This window comes from Cajanus cajan, chromosome 1, assembly GCF_000230855.2.
Source record: "Cajanus cajan strain Asha chromosome 1, NIPB_CcT2T_4, whole genome shotgun sequence".
Taxonomy (NCBI): domain Eukaryota; kingdom Viridiplantae; phylum Streptophyta; class Magnoliopsida; order Fabales; family Fabaceae; genus Cajanus; species Cajanus cajan.
In genome coordinates, this window is record NC_138517.1 from 264,438 (window position 1) to 288,883 (window position 24,446).

The 24,446-nt window shown below is 35.5% G+C and overlaps 1 protein-coding gene across 8 annotated transcripts; it reads left to right on the forward strand.

Moving 5' to 3' along the window:
- Nucleotides 1–123: 123 nt before the first annotated feature.
- LOC109803373 (chaperone binding / ATPase activator) lies at nt 124–24,365 on the forward strand. Of its 8 annotated transcripts, none has more exons than XM_083071970.1 (8): nt 124–282; nt 366–552; nt 6,763–6,816; nt 7,045–7,125; nt 11,097–11,166; nt 11,282–11,370; nt 24,019–24,141; nt 24,179–24,365. In XM_083071970.1, the coding sequence occupies exons 2-8, from the start codon at nt 370–372 to the stop codon at nt 24,194–24,196; spliced, it is 618 nt and encodes a 205-aa protein (XP_082928096.1). In that variant the 5' UTR covers nt 124–282; nt 366–369; the 3' UTR covers nt 24,197–24,365. The 8 variants fall into 8 exon arrangements, with proteins under 8 accessions (XP_082928096.1, XP_082928091.1, XP_020220506.2 ...); XM_083071965.1 differs by having other exon boundaries at nt 125–282; nt 363–552; XM_020364917.3 differs by having other exon boundaries at nt 126–282; nt 363–552; nt 24,019–24,365.
- Nucleotides 24,366–24,446: the final 81 nt, after the last annotated feature.

Genomic DNA, 24,446 nt, shown 5'->3' on the forward strand with positions numbered 1-24,446 from the left:
TAAAATCTTGTATTTATAAAAATGTTAATTTTTAATATTAATTGTATTATTTAAAAAATTAAAAATAAAATTGTATAGATTATACATATATATTATTTATTCTAACAAAAGATAATTTTGACATGTTGATTTTCCAATTCCTTCTTCTCCGATCTACGGGAAACTTCCGGAAGAGCAATTATTAATTGCATCCCGCTGTCCATTCCCCTGCAGCCTTTGTTGACGATTCTCTGGTGCATGCTTTCAGATAGATTGGGACCAATCTTTTGCTGCTTCTTGAATGTTAGTTCATTTTTCTTTTTAATTTGATGGTGCAATTTAAACTTTAGCTTTCTTTGTAATTTAAAATTTGTTGGGAGAAGTAGTCAAATGGAGTCTGGAGCCCTAGTGTCGTCAGAGAAAGAAGAAGGGCAGCAAGGAGCCTCCTATACGTATTGGGTAAGGAAAATAACGGAAGATGCTGCGCCTGCGCCTGTGCTTCGTAAGCTAACTCCAGAAGATGTTCCCCCTTGTCAATCTCAGTCTGCCACGCTTGGTTCAGCTTGGAATCGCGTATGACCTTAATTTTTATTCCCTCTCTTTTAATGATTTTATTTGAACAGAAAAATCAATGCTTTGAAATTTCATTTACCGTTCAAATGTTGTTTACCTAGCAGAATCAACTTCTAATTAATATTTGTGCTTGATCTTAAGGACATATAAAGTCCAGAATATTTATTTTTGGGAGAAAGATCGGTATAGTTTACTTTGTCGACAACAATGCTTTACGTAGTTGTTTTGAGCAATGATACAGGAACCTGCATAAGACTCCAGCTAGGATCAGCCCTATTAGTAGTTAGTTAGCCACGTGGTACATCATGAGCCACCAGTTAGTTAGAAACCGCCAAAATTAGGAAGGTTGTTAGTTCTGAATTGTTTCTGAAGTGTATATAACAGTTCCATCGATTTCAATTGATTCATTCATGACTTGTAAAAATTCTTCCTGTAAAATTCCTCTCAATTCAATAAAAGTTCTAGTGTTCGGACTCCATTCTCGTTTCCTTGGAATCCCTACCCATTCTTCTTCTTGGTTCTTCTTCGAGACTAGCTCTACCTAGAATAACCATATCAATTGGTATCAGCCTGTTACCTTCCAACCACAATCACCATGGCAGATAATACCCGCACCGTTCGTGAAGATTTTGAGAACTTCAAGACTTCCATGGAATCACGTTTCGCAGATCTTGATTCATCGTTGGAATCACGCTTCATGGATATTGGGGCTTCGTTAAGGAATTATCTTGAGGAAGTGCTTCAAAATTGCCCGCCCCCTTCTTCTGCCGCCACCCGGAAATTCTTCTTGCCCTTATTCTTGCAACACGAGGCTTGCGCGGTTGGACTTTCCTCGTTTCAATGGAGATGGCATCAAGAACTGGATTACCCAGTGCGAAACCTTCTTCTCAGTAGATCAAACCCCTGACGATTACAAAGTCCGTTTGGCTGTGATCCATTTCGAAGGGAAAGCACTCCAATGGCACAGTGCTTATGTGAAGAATGTGGGCATTGACAAATTGCCATCATGGAAAGATTATACAGAAATCTTGCTTGAACGATTTGGTGAAGTTTGTGAAGATCCTATGGCAGAACTCATGAGACTTAGGCAAGGAGGTACTGTAACAGATTATCACAATGATTTTGATGCCATTGTTTCTCGAATTGAATTGTCTGAGTCACATCAATTGAGTTGCTTTCTTGGTGGTCTAAAACTGGAGATTCAAATGATGGTTAGAATGTTCCAACCTACTTCGGTTATGAAAGCCTTCTCCTTAGCTAAAATGTATGAAAATGCTAATGCCACTGCTACAACAGCAAAACCATTTTCCAGAATACCTAATCTTAACCATGTGACCAAACCACCCCTGTTACCCAACCCTCCCAAACCAGTGGACAATAACAAACCCAAAACACAAACTACTAAACAGCTTACCCCTGCCTTTATGAGTGAAAGAAGGGCTAAAGGATTGTGTTATTTTTGTGATGAGCCCTTTACTCTTGAACATAGCAGGACACACAAGAAACTTCAAATCCATGTTATGGAATTAGATGACACCTCTGATTCTGAAGAAGTGGTGGACCCTGATGATGATTCTACTGTTGACATTTGTTCAGATCCCCTTAATTTCAGTCAATGCCTTGACTGGAGTTACCAAATTCAAAACCATGAGAGTTACAGGTCAATCAAGGAAAAAACCCTTACATATTCTCATTGACAGTGGCAGTACACACAACTTCTTGGATGTCAATGTTGGCAAGAGGCTAGGATGTAAAATTGAGGATATGGATTCTGTTACTGTGACTGATGGTGCTAGAGTTCAAATTAATACAATGGTTAAAGGGTTTTCTTGGCTAATCCAGAACACTGTTTTCACCTCAGATATCATGCTCCTGCCCCTGGGGTGTTGTGATATGGTTCTAGGCATAGAGTGGTTGATTACTTTAGGTGATATTACATGGAACTTTGACAAGTTAACCATGGTGTTCCATGCTAAGGGTAAGAGACATATTTTGAGAGGTACCTCATCTACCAATATTAGGACTATTCGGAAACAGCAAGTGCCTAAGGCATTGGCTGCTGGTGTCCACCTCTCAATGCTGCAGCTCTGTGACGCTGGGGATGGGATGCTTCTCCACTCCCTGTCCACTCATGCTGATCCTTCCTCCATTCCTAATAGTATTGAGCAACTCTTACTCCAATATGCAGATGTGTTTGCAGTACCTACTAATCTTCCTCCTAGGCATCCCAATCATGACCATACAATCCCTCTGATACAAGGTTCTAACCCTGTAAATAAACGGCCCTACAGATACTCTAAACAGCAGAAGGATGTCATATATAGCTTGATCCAAGAGTCCTTACAGAGTGGAATTATACAAAACAGCAGTAGCCCGTATAACAGCCCAGTTGTGTTGGTTGGGAAGAAAGATGGAAGCTGGAGACTTTGTATTGACTACAGGGAACTTAACAAACACAGTGAAAAATAGATTTCCTATACCACTGGTTGATGATCTGTTGGATGAACTCCATGGTTCCACTGTGTTTTCCAAGATAGATTTGAGATCTGGATATAATCAGGTCAGAATGGCTGCAGAGGATATCCATAAAACAGCATTTAAAACCCACTCAGGCCACCATGAGTACTTGGTTATGCCATTTGGCTTAACCAATGCCCCTGCTACATTTCAAGGATTGATGAACTCAGTATTTAGTGAGTTTTTGAGGAAGTTTTTGCTGGTTTTTTTTTATGACATTCTAGTGTACAGCAAGAGTATTGAGGAGCATTTGCTGCACCTACAAACAGTTCTGATCACCATGAGAGCCAATGCCTTATTTGCCAAGAAATCTAAGTGTTATTTTGGGGTTACTAGAGTTGAATATTTGGGTCACTTTATCATGGGCAAGGGAGTTTCTACTGATCCTGCAAAAGTAGAAGCAGTCAGGAATTGGCCTCTTCCTCAGACACTAAAGCAACTAAGGGGTTTTCTGGGATTGGCAGGGTACTATAGACGATTTGTGAAGGGCTACAGCACTATAGCTAAACCTCTGAATGATATGTTAAAGAAGGATGGTTTCACTTGGTCTTCTGAGGCTAAACTTGCTTTTTAGTGCCTTAAGGTACATTTAAGCCAGGCACCTGTTTTGGCTTTACCTGATTTTACACAACCCTTTGTACTGGAGGTAGATGCTTCTGGCATAGGGTTAGGTGCTGTCCTGATGCAGAATCACCATCCAATTGCCTTTATAAGCCGAACTCTGAATATGTAGCAACAGTCCTTATCTACATATGAGAAGGAACTTCTTGCTGTTGTCTTTGCTGTCCAAAAATGGAGACATTACCTACTGCCTAAGCAATTTATCATCAGAACAGATCACAGAAGTCTCAAATACATTCTGGATCAACGACTTTCTACAGCCTTCCAACAGAAATGGTTGGTCAAGCTTATGGAATTTGACTTCTTAATTGAATACAAGCAGGGCATTGCAAACTTGGCAGCTGATGCTCTTTCAAGGGTGGAATGTACTGCTATCTCCACTCACCAACCCAATTCTGACTTGCTGGATGCAATTAAAACTTCTTGGCAGGTTGATGATTCTCTACAGAAGCTGATTGTTGAGGTTCAGCTTGACCCTTCTTCACACAAGGCGTTTTCATGGACAGGTGGGGAGTTAAGGAGGAAAGGAAGGCTGGTCGTTGGCAATGACTCTGAGTTGAGAAGAAAAATTCTGGACTGGTTGCATTCTTCAGCAAGTGGTGGCCACTCAGGTAGGGATGCTACTTATCCAAGGATCAAATCTGTGGTATATTGGAAAGGTTTGTCTAAGGATGTCAGAAGGTTTATCCATCAATGCCCCACATGTCAACAATGCAAGTATGATAATTCTGCATCTCTAGGTCTGTTGCAGCCTCTCCCAATCCCTGATATGATTTGGCAGCACATCACTATGGATTTTATTGAAGGTCTTCCAAACTCCTTTGGGAAGCAGGTGATCTTTGTTGTGGTTGATAGGCTGAGCAAGGCAGCTCATTTCATGGCTTTAAAGCATCCATACACTACTTCTGAAGTGGCTCAATGCTTTATGGATAACATCTACAAGCTTCATGGCTGTCCAGCTTCAATAACTAGTGACTGAGACCCGGTTTTTATCAGCAATTTCTGGAGGGACTTCATGGCATCTCAAGGAATTCAGGTCCAATTATCCACTGCCTACCACCCTCAAACAGATGGACAGACAGAAGTTGTTAACCGATGCCTTGAGACCTACTTAAGGTGTATGTGCTCAGATGATCCTACAAATTGGTCTAAATGGCTACCTTTAGCTGAATGGTGGTACAATTCCACATATCACAGCACTATTAAAGCCAGCCCTTATGAGATTATGTATGGACAGCCACCTCCAGCCTTCTTACCTTATTTACCTGGTGAGTCAAAAATTGAGCTTGTGGACAGAAGCTTACACAAAAGGGAAGAACAACTTAAAATGGTCAAGTTCCATATGAGGAGAGCCCAGGACAGGATGAAACAATTAGCTGATAAAAGCAGATCTGAGAGGACATTTGAGGTAGGGGACTTGGTGTTTGTCAAACTACATCCCTATAGACAAGTTTCTGTGGCTTTTAGAGGCAATGCTAAATTGGCTCCTAAATACTATGGACCATATGCTGTGCTAGACAAGATTGGCTCCGTGGCCTACAAAATACAACTACCTGCTAGATCATCAGTACACAATGTGTTTCATGTGTCCCAATTGAAGAAGTTTGAAGGAACAGCCAGCACATCCACTCACTGTCCAATGACTGATGAAGAAACCAGGATCAAGGAACCAGAAGCCATTATAGAAAGGATGTCAGTAAAAAGGGGCAACCAGGCTGTGACTAAGGTACTTGTTAAATGGAAGCATCTGCTGCCAGAAGAGGCTACTTGGGAGTTCCTCTTTGACTTGAATAAGAAGTTTCCAAATTTCAATCCTTGAGGACAAGGATTAGCTTAAGGAGGGTGGATTGATACAGGAACCTGCATAAGACTCCAGCTAGGATCAGCCCTATTAGTAGTTAGTTAGCCACGTGGCACATCATGAGCCACCAGTTAGTTAGAAACCGCCAAAATTAGGAAGGTTGTTAGTTCTGAATTGTTTCTGAAGTGTATATAACTGTTTCATCGATTTCAATTGATTCATTCATGACTTGTAAAAATTCTTCCTGTAAAATTCCTCTCAATTCAATAAAAGTTCTAGTGTTCGGACTCCATTCTCGTTTCCTTGGAATCCCTACCCATTCTTCTTCTTGGTTCTTCTTCGAGACTAGCTCTACCTAGAATAACCATATCAATTGAAATCGATGGAACTGTTATATACACTTCAGAAACAATTCAGAACTAACAACCTTCCTAATTTTGGCGGTTTCTAACTAACTGGTGGCTCATGATGTGCCACGTGGCTAACTAACTACTTATAGGGTTGATCCTAGCTGGAGTCTTATGCAGGTTCTTGTATCAAGCAACCATGTCATGCAAGCATTGCATATTTCTTCTAAAAGTCTTCAAATATCGATTGTGGCTGTGTTATGCTCTTTCTTGAAAGGGAGCTTTAAATTCAGAAGTGCGAGGAAATGGTGGTTATGGCTAATTTTATGAATATTATAATTTACTTGGATATGATACTACTGTGTTTTAAATATTACAAAATTTGAAGGAAATTGAAATCCACTTATGCATTTTGCTACACTTATTTAGTGATTATTTGGATTGTAAAGAATGTGTCTGTTTCAAGCTTTGTAAGGTTATTCTTGGAAAAGGGAACTTGGCAATATGTCATTTCTATTTTGTTACATGCTTCCTAGGTGTGTGTGTGTGTATATATATATATATATTATTACTAATAACGTGTTATTCTAATGTTTTACTTTATTATCATTCGCACACTGATGAATGGTATGTTGCTTTCCTGTGGGAATATTGAAAGTTATCATGTCACTCAACTAGTAGCTTCCATTCCCAACTCTTTCTGTATCCTATTACTTTAATTTTGAAAAATATTCCCACAAATATTAAAGTCTAACAAAACATGTTTTTAAGATTATACAGTAATAACATTCTTGGTTATTTTATTCTTGGGAATGCTATTATATCCCTTGAAACAAACACCGCCTAAAGGGTATACTGTAGTGTAAGGCTTGGCTGTGGATTTTTCTTGTATCAATGAATCTGAATGGTGCAAAATTAATACAGGCTGGGACATGGGAAGAGAAAAGTCTAAACAATTGGGCAACTCCAAGAATTAAGGTTTGTATCTCATATCTCGTATTTCTTTTTCTTCTTCCCTTAATGCTTGTCAATATGTATCTATGCCTATGTTGTGAACCTTGTGTGTGATTGTGTTAAACTATCTTAGAAACTGTTTGATTGCATCTTGTAATCTTACTTAGAGTGTCATGAACATGGCACAGCTAATCATATTTAATTTATTTGTTTCCTGAAGCAATGGTTAATTATTCTATACATTTTTTTCAGGAGTTGCTTATCTCATTAGGCTCCATACAGTTCTCCTTTGGCAGAGCAGAAGTAGAAGATGTTACAAAATGTGTTGGCGATGTGAGTGTATTATAGGCATTACTTTTAACTGCATCTGTTCTTGTATTATAGGACACTGGCATATAATACTTTTGGTCAGTTTGGGACCCTTGAAAATAAGAGTGAAAGATTATGGAATGAAATTTTTATGAAAAAATCATATTTGAAGTCTTCATCCCCAATTTTACAAGGATCCAAACAGACTCCTATTATTTAATTTTTTTTTAAAACTTTTTTCATATCCAATGATTGAACATGTGTTTATATTGCCATTCATCTATTTGTGAATATTTATAATGTTACTGATGTGCTTCAAATTGGTGGAGTCTAGAGAATCAATTTTTCAGCTGAATTTTTTCAAGGTACTGGTTAGGTTCAGTTTCATAGGAAAATGTTGTAACAATTTCACATTGGTTGCATTTTTAATTATTGTAAGTTATTTTGTTACACGCATATATTATGAGTCAGAGTTACCAAAGTTTTAGTTTTAGTTTTAGTTTAGGGACATAGGGACATAAACATAATTATCTAGTTTTGTATATTGTAATGTTGTGTACTATTTCTATCATTCTGAATAAATGTTCTGTTTTTCACATTCAAGATGGTAACAATGCTCTTGATCTGGGAGATATTGCTTCTGCAAATCACGGGCTCTGTTGCAACTGTTGCACAGCTGCCTGCATTGCTATTTTTTTTTTCTTTTCATTTTTGCACTTTCATCGTGCTCAATTCTCTTTGTGGATACCATGATCACCACTGCTCTTATGATTGGAGACCTCATCGGACAAACCACTATCCACTGTTAGTCCAACCACCAGTGATTGGTTTGTTTAAGAGAAGTTACTCTTTGGGTTGCATCAAAAAGGCGTTCATTAGCAAAAATATCTTGGGCTTCCTTCCAGAAAGAATGACATGTCTTAAATGACCTGAGTATTTCTAACACCTTCGGTTCAACTGATTGCCATAGGATAGCACACAGCTAAAAGTTAAGTTTCTATCATTAGACTTATGTTCAATAGGAATAGCACTAACTTCCTTCTCCAAATGGTCATGATATCCTTGACCAAGAAACCATAGTTCCATTGAGTAGACCAAGATAAATAATTTTTCTAGTTCATTTTTGCCGTGGTAATGGTGGGAGTATCAGAAAAAGGAAAAACAGGACCTACGGAGGCTATTTCACTGATAAGGAATAGGAAGAAGGAGATGAACTGTAATCGCACTCCAAAGAGCTTCCCTAATCAATAAATTGAGGGCTAGAACAAATTTAGAAGGAAAGGACGAACACAGCGATGGCAGCGCAACGGAGCTCCGATGAGCATAAGACGGCACGTGGGTCACACGTGCGTGACTGGACAGAACTTGGATTGACACGTGGAGACTCCGATGACTTCGAAACCACTAGGGTTGGGTTGCGCTCAATGAGGCGCATCGAACCTTAAGGTCGTCAGAGAATTTGGCTGACGGCGAATAGTAGAGCGGGATCAGACCCCGCTCTAATACCAACTTAAGATTTGAATTTGTGGCAAAAAATTGCTGAGTATCTCAGTTGCAATTATATATATATATATATATATATATATGTAAGCAGAGAAAGATACACCATCAAAACAAGATCTAGCCTATGGACCTAGACTACCCTATGAATGATGGGAGGCGGAAACAACTTTATATAAGCTGTATAACAAATATTAAACAACTGTTTTAACAAAAACCTTAACAAACTTAGGGTGCTTGAATGGCTATAAATGAAACCAGCAAAAGAAATTGTCTGCTGAATTGTTTTTGTTGATATTGGGAAGCTTTCCAATGTCCTCCAACATTAAATCTATGCAATGGGTTGCACATGGAGTCCAAAAAATTTTCTTCCTTTTTGCCTCCAACATCTTGCCAGTAAGAACATAATTACTCCCATTGTCCATGATGACTTGGACAACTTTTTTCTCCCCAATATCCTCTACAATAGAGTCTAGTAATTCAAATAGCTTCTTTCCAGTCTTCACAAAATTAGACTCATCAACAGAATTGATGAACATTGTCCCTACAGAAGAGTTTACCAAAAAATTAATAATGCATCTTTGCTTCTTGTCCATCCAAGCATCTGACATGATAGAACATCCAAAACTAGCCCAATGTTCCTTTTGACTCTTCATCAATTTTCCGTATACTCCATCTCTTTTTGGAGAAATGGAACTCTTATCTCATGATAAGATGGAGGTCACAAATGTGGTCCAAAAGATCCAATAGGTGCAACCATGTTATGAAAGCTCTCCAATTTGATCATGTTAAAAGATAGTACAGCTTGAAACCAAAATCGGGCTATATATTTGTGGATCCTTGTTGTAGCTTCCTTGTCACAACTCTTCCTTATACTTATTTGCTTCAATTTCTCCTTCCCCTTTTTCATAGCAACCTTCTTCCTTTCATTGGCCCTAAGTGTCTCAACTTCTAATTCTCTTAAATCTCCCTCCAATGTATAATCTTCACTACCAAGAGTCACATCTTTCATTATTCTCTGGCATGACTCATTTTCTTTCATCTTTGTATTTTTCTCAAGTGCCCACAACTCATCTTTAACCTCTTCTGGAACACTTTGACAAGGTGCAACATTTTCCTTCTTTCCCATTAGATGTTGCTTTGCTCTTGTAATTCCTCCTTTCATGATTTTTTTTTACAATAATTGCAGGCAATTTCATTGGTATCATTCTCTTTGGTAGGATGACAATGTTTCCATCCTATGTCTGTTCTCTTAATGGAGTTTGAGGATGTTTTGACTTTGGCTTGGAATTGGATTGCTAGACATTGTCCTAAAAAATAAGGAAAAGAAAATAAAAATGAAAGAAAGTTACAACAATGATGTTAAAAAAATGTAGTGAATAGCATAAATTTTTAGAAGTGTAAAGATTTTAAGAAAAGGATGAAGGAAAGCTAAAGCAAGGAAATTAAAATGAAAGAAGTATAAAACAAACTTAAAATGTAGGAGAGTGTAAGTGTATAAAATCATAATTCATAAAAAGAAATGCATGCACCAACCACCAAGTCAGACATTAAAAAAGAAAACGAAAGAGATGAGAAGTGAAATAGCTCTCTCACTCACGGAGATTGAAACGAAAGGGAAAAGGAAAAACCTTAGTTGCGTCGTCAGAGTTAGTTGCCGCTGTGTCAGTGACCAGGTTCACGTCGTCTGTCGGAAAGGTGACCTGGGCAATTGTTTCGCCGACCAAAGGACTTCGTGTTCGTTACGAAAGGAGGTTTCTTCGTGAGTTGAAAGAGAGGTGAGTGATGGAAATGGATTAGGGCATAACTTACACCTTTGATTTCTCTAATTTCTTTATGGGCTCGAGTCGGGTCAAGGCCCAAAAAAAAGATTTTTCGAAAAAAATTCGTTGTGACCACCATAACCGCCATCTCCTTTATGGATGAATTGTCCATGGCGGCTGAAATGGCGGACGACGCCACAAAAAGCTATATTGCGGCTGGCGAATGGCGATCCTCCTCCCATCCACACCGCCATTCTGCTATAATGGTGTCGTAACTAATTTTTGGTAACCTTGTATGAAATTAGTTCCCATTTTGTTTTTTTGGTCCTTAAAAATTAAGAAATCGTGCTTGTAGCCTTGGTGAGGGATTAATGATGCCTCACTATTGTTTAATGTAAAGACTAAAAACAAATAAATTAAATGGGGACTAAAATTTAAGAAACATCAGATTTCAAAGATCATAAATATGCTTGAACTCTCTTTTTTAATGTGTTATTCCTTCTATTTACCTATAAGTTATCTTTGAACTTCTCCAATACCAAATGTTAATACTTTATGCTCTTCCCATTTGTGGTGAGCTACATAGTTGATACTTGATGCTTGATACTTGCTATTCACCTGAGTTTATATTCAAAAGAAGAAACAAAAGGAAAGGAAAACTTTAAATATTGTTGCCCAAAAAAGTTTTATATTTCTACAATGGCTGATATTTCATGATTGTACATATGTTAGGCATTCATGGTGATAGTTCGGAACAAGAAACGTGTTGGTTACACATATGAGTTGACCTTAAAAGTCAAAGGTAAGGTACTATCAACCATTCCTTTTAAGGACTTAAATCTAACTGTTCTATATTCCTTTTTATGCATTTCAATCTAATTACTTAGTAAGCCATGTTGATTTGCAAATGGAATTAGGGGAATGGACCATACAAGGAGAGAAGAAGTTCATTGAGGGTCATATAGATGTTCCAGAGTTCTCATTTGGCGAACTAGATGATTTGCAGGTACCTCTTAATGTTCATTGAAACACTTTCTAGTTACTAAAAATTGAAAATGTTTTATGTTGTTTGAAATAAGAGTTGATTTTAATCATTCATAGTTGAGAAAGTAGAGATGATAATATAAAGATGTGTAGGAATTTGATGCACGCACCCTTGTTATCTTTCACAATAATAGTAAACTCATATGAATATGTACCATCTTCCACTAGTTTAGTTGCTATAAGAATTGTGGGAAGCTCAACAATCCACCAATTCCACAACATTCCTATGTGTTATGGACCTTCAAACCTTAAATGTTTTTGTGATCAATTTTTTCCTTAATGAAGTGTCAATCAATCTCCACTTGTTTTGTTCTATCATGGTGGATAGGAGTACAAAATAATATGGAAAACTTTCATATATTATTCTCCTGTAAAAGTATTGCTTATATAGAAATATTAAATTAAAGACTATTCCTTGATTCAAGGAATAATAAAAGGAAACAAATAAAAAACAATAATAACAAAGATCTTATTTTTAAAACAAAATAAATTAAATCCTTATTTCCTCTAATAACTAGTCTGTAATATTTTAATTCCTACAACCCCCTTAAGTTGGTACATTGATATCTATCATGCCCAACTTATCAAACATTCAAAAATTGGGTCTTGCTAGGCTCTTGGTCAAGATGTCAATTGTTTGTTGATTGGAAGGTATAAATGGCAAGCAAATTATTCTGGCATCCAATTTTATTTTATAAAGTGGCGATCAACCTCAATATGCTTTATCCTATCATGCTAAACAGGATTGTGAGCTATGCTTATTGCAGCCTTGTTGTCACAATACAACTTCAATGGTTGTACAATTGTCATCTTCGATTCTTCTAGGACTCTAAATCCACAGACCTTGAAAAATTCCTTTGGCCATTGCTCTAAATTCCTCTTCTGCATTGCTTCTAGCAATAACTCCTTGTTTCTTGCTTCTCCAAGTTATCAAATTTCCCACACATAGGTGCAATATCCTGAGGTAGATTTTCTATCAGTAACAGACCTGGCCCAATATGCATCAGTGGAAACAACAACATTCCTTTCACTGTGTTTTTTGAAAAATAGACCTTTACCTGGGTTGCTTTTTAAGTACCTCAAAATTCGATTGACTACCTCAAGGTGTTCTTCATGAGGAGAGTGCATAAACTAACTCAACACTCATTGAAAAAGCAATGTCAGGTTGGGTGTGAGAGGTAAATTAGTTTTCCAACCAACCTTTTGTATCTTCCAACATCAACAGGAACACTACCTTTTTCCCAAAGCTTCACATTGGGATCCATAGGGGTATCTACTACTCTACAACCACTCATTCTTGTTTCCTCCAAGAGGTCCAAAATGCATTTTTGTTGGGAAACAACAATTCCTTGTTATGAGCGAGCAATCTCCATGCCAAGAAAGTATCTCAAAGGTCCCAAGTCCTTGATCTCGAATTTTGTTGGCATGCTCTTTTTCAACCTCTCTAATTCTTCTTCATCTTTTCCAGTAAGGATGATATCATAAACATAGACTATTAGTGCAACAACTTTTCCTTTAGAGGACAATTTTGTAAATGACGTATGATTTGCTTGCCCTTGGGAGTATCCTTGTCTTTTTACTAATTGAGTGAACTTCTCAAATTGTGCCCTTGGGGGTTGTTTAAGTTCATAGAGAGACTTTTTTAGTTTACATAAGTTTGACCCAAATTTGTCTTCGAAGCCTTGGGGACTGTCCATGTATACCTCTTCCTCCAAGTTGCCGTTGAGGAAGGCATTTTTTTACATCTAATTGATGTAATGACCAATCTAAATTAGCTTCAAGAGATTAGAGAACTCTAACAATGTTCAACTTTGCAATTGGGTTGAATGTCTAGTTTATACCATAGGTCTGAGTGAATCCCTTAGTCATGTCTTGTATCTTTCCACCTAACCATCAGAATTACATTTCATGGTGAAAATCCATTTACAACCCACAATATTCTTCTAGTAATGGCATAATACTCCAAGTATGATTCTTCTCAAGGGCTCTCATCTCCTCAAGAACAACGTCCTTCCACTTTGGAACCTTTAGAGCTTCCTATACATTGTTTGGAATTTCTACACTAGGCAATTAAGAGGTAAATGCAAGTATGCAACAAAGGATGAAGACAAATTTGAGTATGACACAAATTTGGATAGGAGATGCTTAGTACAAGATCTAACACCTTTGCAAAGGGCTATAGGTATATTTATTTTGGAAGACTCAATTTGATTATTGGATTTAGGAGATTTACCTGTATCAAGTTCATTGATTCAATTCTCCCTCAGTTCAGACTCATGGCAATGTTGGAGAGTTTGTCCATCTTCAATTTCCACATTTGAAATATGTATAATGGTAAATCATTTGAAATATGTACCATAGGAAAATGCTCTTTAAAAGTATGAAAAAGAGTTTGAAACTGTAAAACCATGGATGACATGCCGTTAATTAAATATGCAGTCAAAATGGCCTCACCCCATAAATATTTTTTTAGTTGAGAAGAGTAAAGCTCTAGCTACCTCTAGAAGATTTTATTTTTTCTCTTTGCAATCCCATGTTTTTGGGGTGTATTAGCACAAAAACTGTGATGGACAACCCTATTTTCAAGAAAAAGATTTCCTAGGATTGTGTTAAAATACCCCTTCCCATTATCACTTTTGGATACTTGTATATTTGTTTGAAATTGAATATGCACCATTTTAAAGAAATTTTGTACAGCTTGTTCAACCTCTGATTTTTCTTTTAATAAGTACAGCCAACAAAGTCTAGCGTGGTCACTTATAAAAGTGATGAACCATTTTTTGTTGGTGTGTCATTATTTTATTTGAGCCCTAAACATCACTGTGAATAACAATAAATGGCTTTGATGATTGTGTTATAATAGTTGTTTATTATATGCTGTACAACTTTATAAAGTTGCTTTTTGGCCCTATCTAGCTTAAGGGTTAAGGAGTATAGGTTGTGTAGCCTTTTTCCCTTTTTTTGTACTTGTTTTGATCTTTCTTATATATATAATATCAACTAAGAGAGTTTCACTAATTTTTTGGCCATTCTTCAAATTTCAAGTTGGTATTAAAGCGAGTTAAATCTAGCTTTATTTCAATCACCAATCCACCACCATTGTCTATCGTTTGCCACTGTCGGCCGCCACCGTTTTCTCTAACAAACTTAGGGTTAGGTGTTACGTTACATATCTGATACCCTTTGGTCCCTCACGGAACACTGGCTATATCATCTAGCCCCATGTCAACCAATCCAACTCCTCCAGCTGAACGCAACCCAACCCAAGAAGTTGTGTGCCCTAAAACTTGGGCACACTCCCTCATGTGCCAATCGTTGGTGCTTTGTCTGATGTGTGCATCTCTCGCGTTGCTTGCTAGAATCTTGTTGGACCACCTCCAAAAGCTTTGTCAACTCCTTGTCACGATTCTACCCTCGATTCTCAATTTCAACCTACTTGATGAAGTGGGTTGTGGTGTTCAAACCCAAACTTCATTGTTGTCCTTCAAATGGCTTTTGTAGGTCCTGTTTCGCTTTTTTCTAGTACTCTTACCATTACCACTAGGCATGGCAACTGGGCGAGGTGGGTGTGGGTTTCATGATACTCGTCTTCATTCGTGCGGCTCAAACTCAAACACATCCCCATCCCCAATACTCAATGGGTATGTAGTTTGCGTCGCATCCTCATTCCTGTTGGGTATATCCGTATCTATACCAGTCAAATTTAATTAAATATATTTTTTTTTGCAAAAAGAAAAACTACTCATGACTTTCTATGCTTTATATGAAGACAGTAAAGTAACTAGGGCACTGGCTATCTCATACCTTAACTAAGAGACTTCACAATAATTAAACAACTACAAATGTTTCACTCCTTAATAAAACAACCATAATTAAAATTTCATAAATTAAGCAACCACACATAATTGAAATTTCACAAATCACAAATACAATTCATCTTGCAAGTGGAAAATGTTGAGTAATGTCATTAAGCTTCAATCCACCTATAATAAGACAATTGAAAAATAATTAGAAATGAGTAATGAAATTGAAAATTTTAAAAATTAGAATTGAAAAATTAGATTGGACTAATGAAATTGAAATCCACCTAAAACATCTATTAATTTTGCTCATGGTGAGTAATTCCACTTGCATACAAGAAAAGAAAAAATTTATATATGATAAATGAAATTGAAAAATTGTAATACTAAAATATAATATACCTTCATCATCATATTCACTTTCACTCATTAAAATTATTTTTTTCGTCAATGGCTTTAGCACCTACAAACATCAAATATAGAATATTAGTTGAGAATTGATACGAAATTAATGATTAACCATGAATGCTAATATAATTTTTTTAATAATTTATCTAAATAGTCTGAGTTCCATAGTCAACTTTTAGTACACATCAAAGCTTCTACGGTAGCATGATTAAGTCGACTATGATTAGGACTTAACATTTGACCATTGGTACTAAATGCAGATTCAGAAGTTGCAATAGTGATTGGAATAGCTAAAACATCCTTTGCAATTACTTGAAGTGTTGGATACTTCAACCCATTTGTTTTCCTGCATAATAAAATATGAAAATTTGATGTAATAGGTAAATTATCTTCCTCCAAGTGATGATCTAACCCTGTTTTCATAGATGAAGTTCTAGCTTTCTTCTTTTTGGCCATGAACTTGACAAAATCACTCATGTCATTATCACCAATCTTTCCCTCCTTAAATGATGAAAATCCAGAAGAAGACCCTTCTTTCTTTTTTGCTTGATATTCATAAACCAAATCATAACACAATTGACGAATTCTACTAATTTCCATATCACAATCAATATCCATACAATTTATCTAAATAATATTCAAGCAAATCCATTTTTGTACCTTGGATCTAAAATAAAAGCTGCTCCCATGATATTATGAATGGCACTCCAATAATTTTCAAGTTTCTTTAACACTTGTTCTGCCATATTGTGATTGGTTTGATTTTGGAGACTTTAACCGTTTATTTGTTGCAAGCTTAATCTCATGAATTTTCTGGAAAAGAATGTTGGCAATTAGGTATTTGGATCCAAAAATTATTTCTGTGATATCATTAAACAAGTTCAATCTCCGAAAAACATCTTTTGCAAACTCCCATTGTAATTCAGTTGGCAAACAAGTGTATATAGATTCACACTACTTTAACCAAAAAAACACATCTTTATAAGTTAAAGCAATATTTAGCATCTTAAAAGTAGAATTCCATCTTGTTGGACAATTTAAAGTTAATTTTTGGTTAAAAGGAATTCACAATTGTTTAGCAGTTTCCTCAAATTTTTTCACCCTCTTAGATGTTGTCCAATAATCTACACTTACCCAAATTTTTTCCAACTCTTCTTTTACAATCAAATTGAGGATATGTGCACAACAATGCATATGAAGCCAAGATCCATTATAAATGAGTCTATCTAACTGCAAATTATACTTAATTTTCTCAATCATGCTATCATTTGTGTTACAATTGTCCAAAGTAGTGGTGGATAATTTTGTATCAATATTCCAGTCCAACAAACAATCAATCAATGCATTGTAAAGTCTATTAGCTGTGTGAGGTGCAGGAACATAAATAAACCTATACATTTAATCATATTGTCATATAAAAAGATAAAAATCTATAAAGCCCGGATACTCCAAAAATGGGAAAGTATTAGTGTCGTACTCATATCAAACATTGACATGGCTTGGATATGCCAAGATTTGTATCTAAGGATTATCCGATTATTTTTTATTTTTCTTTTTAAAAAAATTATTGGATACAACTCTGGTACAATTCACAATGGCTGGATATGACTTTATAACATGTGATACGGCTTGGATACGGTGTTTTAACCCAAATGTTCATTTTATTAATATTTTAAATTTTTATTTAGTTTTAAAATTTTGAAACAGAAAAAACCTTTTAAAAGTTAGTATACGTGCTCTACAAAGACACATTTCTCTCCTTTTTTACCAATATTTTATATTTATATAAAATTTTCTATTTTTTAACGTATCTATAACATATTGTATCCTTAATTTTTTTATAAAAAAAAATTGTATCCCTGTATCCATGTCGTATCGTACTCGTGTCATACTAAGTATCTAGGCTTCATAGATAAAAATATTATGCAAAAACAATTAGTGAAAAAGTCATAAATTAAAGAACTTTTTACCTCAAAATGATGCTCTGTTAGATCCAATTGCCATCAATGTAGTGAGTTGTGATAACCATATACCCTTTCTTTTGATTGCTTTTAGTCTATATATCTGATGTAATTGCCACTCTTCCTTCATTTGTATCTATTAGCTTTATGACAACTTATTTTTTTATCTTCATAGATACTAGGTATCTATTTCTGCATTGTATTTCTTGAAGGAAGTTGAAACAATGGTTTAATTGCTGCCACAAATCTTATAAGCCCTATATGGTCCACTATTAAAAGCAGATATTCATGCAATATAATCATAAATCATCAATGCAAGTTCTCTCCTTGCATTTTCTTCATTATAACTACCACATGCCAATTCCTTTTTACCATGGCTTGAAACCTTAGAAAAAAGTATTGTTTGTCCCCCCTCCCACTTGTCAAATTCTTCCTTAAAACACATATATCCAAATGGTGTTACAAGTGCTTTGTTCCATTCCTTCTTCTCCCCTAAGCAATTTCTTGCAATTGTTACATTTAGCTTTAAGTCTTCCATCAATTTTAATCTTTTCAAAGTGTTGCCACACAACACTTTTTAGCCTCCCTTTCTCTGTTTGTGTTGTTGACTCTATTTGATCAGATGCTTATGAAAGTGCTTGCAATAATTCATTCATCAGTTCTTGAGTTGTACCAGTAGAACCTTGACATGGAATTGGTTGTTGTGAAGACTTAGGGGTTGGTTCTTGTTATGGCTGATCTTCACTGTTCATTTTCTCTTTAAGAATGCAAGTTAACACCATCAAAGGTGACAACCAATTAAAACAGATTCATAAAGTCAATTAAAATATAAACATAAAAGTAAACTTTTAATTGTTAACATGTAAACCTTAAAAGATTCACTTGAAAGTGAATCTTTAACATGTAAACAAATTCATATAAACATATTCATACCTTTAAATTACTCCCTCCGTTTTTTTTTCATAGTCGTTTTGTCAGAATTTGTTGTTTTTTTTTCATTGTCATTTTACTAAATTCAATGACTTATTAATTTTTTTTCTTCATTTTTACCCTTGATAATTAATACATGTTTACTGAACAATGTGTGTATTTATTTTTAATGTCTACCTATTTTTTTTCCAACTACCCACATAAAGTTAATGTGCATTTATAAGAGCAATATGTTCCCAACAAAATACTATAAAAAAATAATATAACCATTAATTCATGAGCAGGTATAATTAAATACAGTAGGTTACAGTTCACGTGTAATCAATGCATTAATAATTAATGGAGTAGATTGCAGTTCAACAGTCTCAAAAATGCAAAAAAAAAAGGTAAAATAGGAAAGTAAGTAATAAATATTTTTGAAAACTAAAATATCAATAATTTCCTTAAGTCCCGTGCAAAACCTTAAACAACTATGAAAAAAAAAACGGAGGGAGTATATAGATAGATTTATGAAAGATTTATAACAGATTCATAATATTCCTACATTCCTTTAAATAAGATTTTGAGACATCATTTCTCATGCCAATTCCTTATCACTCTTAAGGTATTTTCACGCCATAATATTAAAGTAGAGAGAGAAATTGAATGACGTGTATAAAATACTGTTTTGCTAAGTGTCACATAGAAGGAAATCTAAAAAGAGGAAAAATTTCTGGGGTTATTCCATGAACTTATTAGACCCTATTCTGAGATACAAAGATAAAACACCTTAACAATCTTGAAATTTCGAATAATAGCAGCAATCAAGGAGTCATCGGGATCTCTTCCACTCTCCAACAACTTGCGTGTGGAGCCATCAACCTACAATTGTGTAATATCCTATATTAGCAACAGACAGATTACAAATTAATTGCTAACCCATCTAACAAACGACCAAGATTCTGGATTTGTCCATTTAACAAAGTTAAGTTATACCACAATTATCCAAATCATATCTTTTAAACATTATTGTGCTTTAAACCAACCTCAAGTGGGATAGTACTTGTAATTTAAAAGGAAAACAAATGGTACTCAAAATCTTTTTATACTGTTCAGCAAATGTTACACCAAGTTTTCCATCAAATTCCAATTCTGTACATGATTTCTCTTTAACCACAAAAGAAAACAAAGAAGCCACATTTTCAGATCAAGAGAAAATAAAAAAGCCAGAAATCTTCACGATATCAACTGCAAACAAATAAATTATCAAATATCCAGCAGCCCATCCGTCCAGGCAAATCATACATAAATCCAAATGTTATGGTTTGCAAACAACTTATTGATTCCTTAATACTCAGATTAAAATTTGCAGCATATTTGGTAAACAAATTCATAAAGCATGGAGAGGGGACTCAAATGTTCCATAATGTTCCTGAATCAAGAATCACAAGAATCACTGAAATTTCAATTTGCCCAAAAACTATTCATAAAGTTTGGGGAGGGGACTCAAAAGCAAATGATCAACCCCCTAATCGCGATGAGCAGCCCCCAGTCGTGGCAGCAAGACAAAACCCTAACCGCAACGATGAACCCTTGGCTGCCATGTCACAAAGTCCTAGCCACGGTGTGACGACCTATTTGCTACACGAGGACCCCCAACAAGCAACAATCCACCATGCCATAGATTGAGAGGGAAAGAGAGAGACATACTAGTCATAGACGACCCCCAACAGGCAACAATCCACCATGCCAGAGATTGAGAGAGAGAGAGAGAGAGAGAGACATACCATTCGTAGAAGCTGGAGGAAGCGCGCTCTGTCATGGGGAAGTCGGTTGGAGGGAGGAAGCAAGTTCTTGGCTGCTAGGTTTGACGCGAGCTCGTGAGAGGAGTCTCTTAACCTAAGCTAAGCTCGTGAGAGGATTCTCCCAAACACGTAAGGGATAGGAAGTAAGTAAAGGTTTAGTAATTAGTAAAATGCTTTAAAAAAATTAAAACGGGTACGAGTATAGGAGCGGGGATGGGGATAGGGACACGGTGGATAAGTATATACTCATCCCTGTCCCTGGTTTAATAAATTGGGTTTTACCCATACTCGGTCAAGCTGGATATTCTTCGTCAAAGTCGAGACGAGTTTGGGTATTACCGTACAAATTTATTTGTCATTCCTAATTACCACTACAAAATTGATCTGGAAAAATTATTTGTCTTGGTCTACCTCAATGGAGTTGTGGTTCCTTGGTCAAGGATATCGTGATTTGGAGAAGGAAGCTAGTGTTATTCTTATTGAAAATAAATTTCAGTGGGAGAAACTTGACTTCTAGTTATGTGTTGTTTGGTTCCTTGGTCAAGGATATCATGATCGTTTGGAGAAGGAAGCTAGTGTTATTCTTATTGAAAATAAATTTCAGTGGGAGAAACTTGACTTCTAGTTGTGTGTTGTTCTGTGGCTGTTAGTTGAGCCTGATGTATTAGAAATACTTGAATCATTTAAGACATGTTATTCTTTTTGGAAGGAGACCCAAGATATATTTTTGATACAACTCAAAAAATAGCCTATCTCAAACAAACCAACCATGATAAGTTCTCACATGTAGCTAAAGCTTGAGCTGCTATAGAAGAACTGAAAAGATTTCTTTTGGATAACTCATTGGAGGGCGTCAACAAAAACTTGATAAGTTATATATGGTCCTGATTTTAAGAATTTTTCATTCAAATTTTGATCATGTACATGATTAAATTCTGGCTAGTGATCTAATTTCTTCCATGGACAACTTAGTCACTAGACTTCTTTTTGTTCCTACCTTAGTGAAAGATGCAAATTCATATGAAACTATTGAAACTTCAGCAATGATAGCACCTTGTGAAAGAGAAGGATGTAGCAATCGTGGAGGACATGGTGGTAGAAATGGATATCCTTAGTGTACATAATGCAAGAGAATGGTGGTAGAAGTGAATGTCCTCAGTGCACATATGTCCAGCTGCTACCAATGACAATTAAGTGTGTTGAAATACTCTATGCCTGAGGACTCTCCTTGTCGAATATCATGAAGTATGTTTTTGATCTCGAAAATGGTAGAGATGTTGTCTATGTTGGAAGTCTCCCTCATTGCACCCTATATCTCTTTGGTTGTGTCATAATACATGAGATTTCCCCAATTTCATTGTTCATGGTGTTGAGCAGCCGTGACATGACTAGGCTGTTTTCCAGTTGCCATTTTTGGTGTTTGGGTCCCCCTTTTCAGTGTCTTGGAGTCTCTTGTACTATAACCTTCCTTCCCTTTTCTTTGGAGATTTATCTTGATTGATCACACCAACCAGGTATAGTTATGACCATTTAATTTGTGGCCAGTGTTGGGAAGAACTGACCCTTTGATGGAGCTGGTTTGGAACGACCCAGTCTCCACCTTGGTTTAACTTTCTGGTTTCCCCTCTTCCATGGCTGGTGGCACTAGGTTTGTGATGGTTCTGATCAAACTCTAATACCATGTGGAATTATGGATTATATTTCTTTGAATAATACTTGATACAATATGAGGAATAAATAGGAAAGGGAAAATAAATCTGCACATTTATCTTGCCCAAAAATCAGGGAATAATTACCCTATAAATGCTATGACTAAATAATAAAGGAAATTGGGAAGAATAGAGTTTCTAATCACAATTAATTCTGGTAAGTTGTACATAATCAGAATTAGATTCTGATTGATTTGTTCTATTTTCAACAATTTTCTTTGTGATAAAAACCCACAATGCTATGTATAGAAAGTTCCACAGCTGTTGTATTCAGTATTCTCTTTGATTAATTGGCCTTTCCCATTCTTTCCCAAATCTCCACCAAAACCATTACTTAATATTGTTTATTCTTAGAAATAATGACCTTGACTATATTTTTCCTCGCGTTTTTAGTTGTTGAAATATTGGATTTTGATATAGCCCAATCGTGTGGCCTGATCCATTTTGCTGACCTCATCTTGTGTGATAGTTCGATTGTTGTTTGTTTTTGTGGTTATCTTGTTGCCGTATACATTACAGCATTCCTAGGATCTTGACTTGGCTGGAATAAATGATCAATTCCGAAAGCTTGAGCTCAGCCCGTTGAGTATGAGATATTTACTCACACGGGCACCTGGAAATGTTTGATTTGTGCTTCCTGATTCCTGTGATAAATTATATTATGCTTAGTTTGTTCTTATCAGCTACTAGTCACTTATTTCTGGTTTTCTTAAATATGATTTTAGTCTTTTATAAAATAAACAAATTTTGTTTTTGGTCTTTGTAAAATGTTTTTTTTTATTTTTTATTTATCTCTTTTAAATCTAAAAACCATTATTTTTGGGTCCTAATGATTATTTTAAGGTATATAAAAAATATTTGTTTTAAGGATCTATATTTTTTTTTGAAGTGTCACTAATTAGCATGACACTACTAACAGTTATGAATAAAATCTAGGATGGTCACCTAACCTTTTACTCCCTCTAGTCTTTATTATATGTACTTTTAACTGAATCACACCGATCAATATAAATAATTATATTAATTGATTTTAATGAATAATGTACCAATTTTATCCTTCTTATTTATCATTAAATTTTCATAAATGGAGGGAAGATATTATTTCATATCAAAGTTTATGCATTAATACCAATAATATGGATAAATGACAATTGGAGATTTTAACGGGTGAGAGAGAAAACATAGATTTCTCACAATATCTGATAGGGAAAAAGATGAATAATAAATTTAATGTTTTATAGAAAATGTAATGTGTCTTATAAAAAAAATGACTATGATTTCTTTCTAAATTATCTTGGAATAAGGATTGGAGAGAGTAATAAACAAACAAGAAATTAAAAATATTACATAATAACAAGAATTAAAAATAATTTTCATATTTTTTTAGAGATATAAAATCAAAATTTGTCTATTTTGCGAAAATTAAAACGATACATAAGTGGTGTAAAAAAGAAAACATACTCCTTTTGTATTTTTTTTGTATTTTCTCCACACTTGACTTCTCTCTTAGATATCATCAACAATTTAACTCATTAAAAACAAAGTGGAATTTTCATGAAGTTTTCCTGAGAACCCATCCAACATACAAATCCAATAAGCACCGCTCTCAGCACATAAAGGATCACCAATTGACTCTCGAAAACATTATATTTATTGCAAACGCCGTAATATACCAAGTTTTACCCTGATCTGCCCAAGAAAATCATAATTTCTAGAACACTAACTGTTTTGATGTCCTACGTCACTATTTTTAGTTTAAGATGCCATTTCTAAACCCACGTGCATAAGCATTTTACTATTTTCTTCTGAAGAGGTTACATTGCAATGTTGCATTTTCTTGGTACTACTGTTAATACCCATATAATAATTTAGGCATTGCCTTAGGCATGATAATGCGTCTCCTTATTGGTTTGCATGCATAAACCTCGTTGTTTTGTTGTTTTGATTAAGACTACGACTAGTTATTTGCTTAGATGATCTGTTTGGTTCTTCCTTCCGGCAATTTTTTTTTTCAACAGATGGAAGTGAGACTAAGTGAAGCCAGGGATATCTTGCATGAATACAAAACACAGATATGCAATGACTTGAAGCTATTTTTACAGCCTGTTCGGGGAAAGTTGCTTCAGTTTGAAGAGGAACTCAGGGACAGATAGATAGATAGTGGTAAAAGCCATGCAGTTTTTGTTCTCAATTTGAGCCGATACTTGTATTTCTAGGACAATCTCTTCCGAAATAAAAGTGCGTCAATGTCTGGACCAAAATTACAAATATGGAAATCCTCTTAGATAACTTCGAACATGAGGCCCAAGCATTTCAATTAACTTACATTAAATTATATATTATGTAGCCGTATGGTTCCGCACAAGTACGTTTGAATTTAATTTTTTCAAATCAACTTTTTTTTTTTAAAAAAAAAAACACCGCTCTTATAGTTTTCAATTTAATT

Bases quoted from the DNA above. Each gene is read 5' to 3' on its own strand.
- LOC109803373 (XM_083071948.1), top strand. From the start codon at position 4,706: ATGGCATCTCAAGGAATTCAGGTCCAATTATCCACTGCCTACCACCCT. The intron at 5,417-6,762 runs GTACTTGTTAAA...AAATTAATACAG, and splicing joins GCAACCAGGCTGTGACTAAG to GCTGGGACATGGGAAGAGAA. The intron at 6,817-7,044 runs GTTTGTATCTCA...CATTTTTTTCAG, and splicing joins GGGCAACTCCAAGAATTAAG to GAGTTGCTTATCTCATTAGG.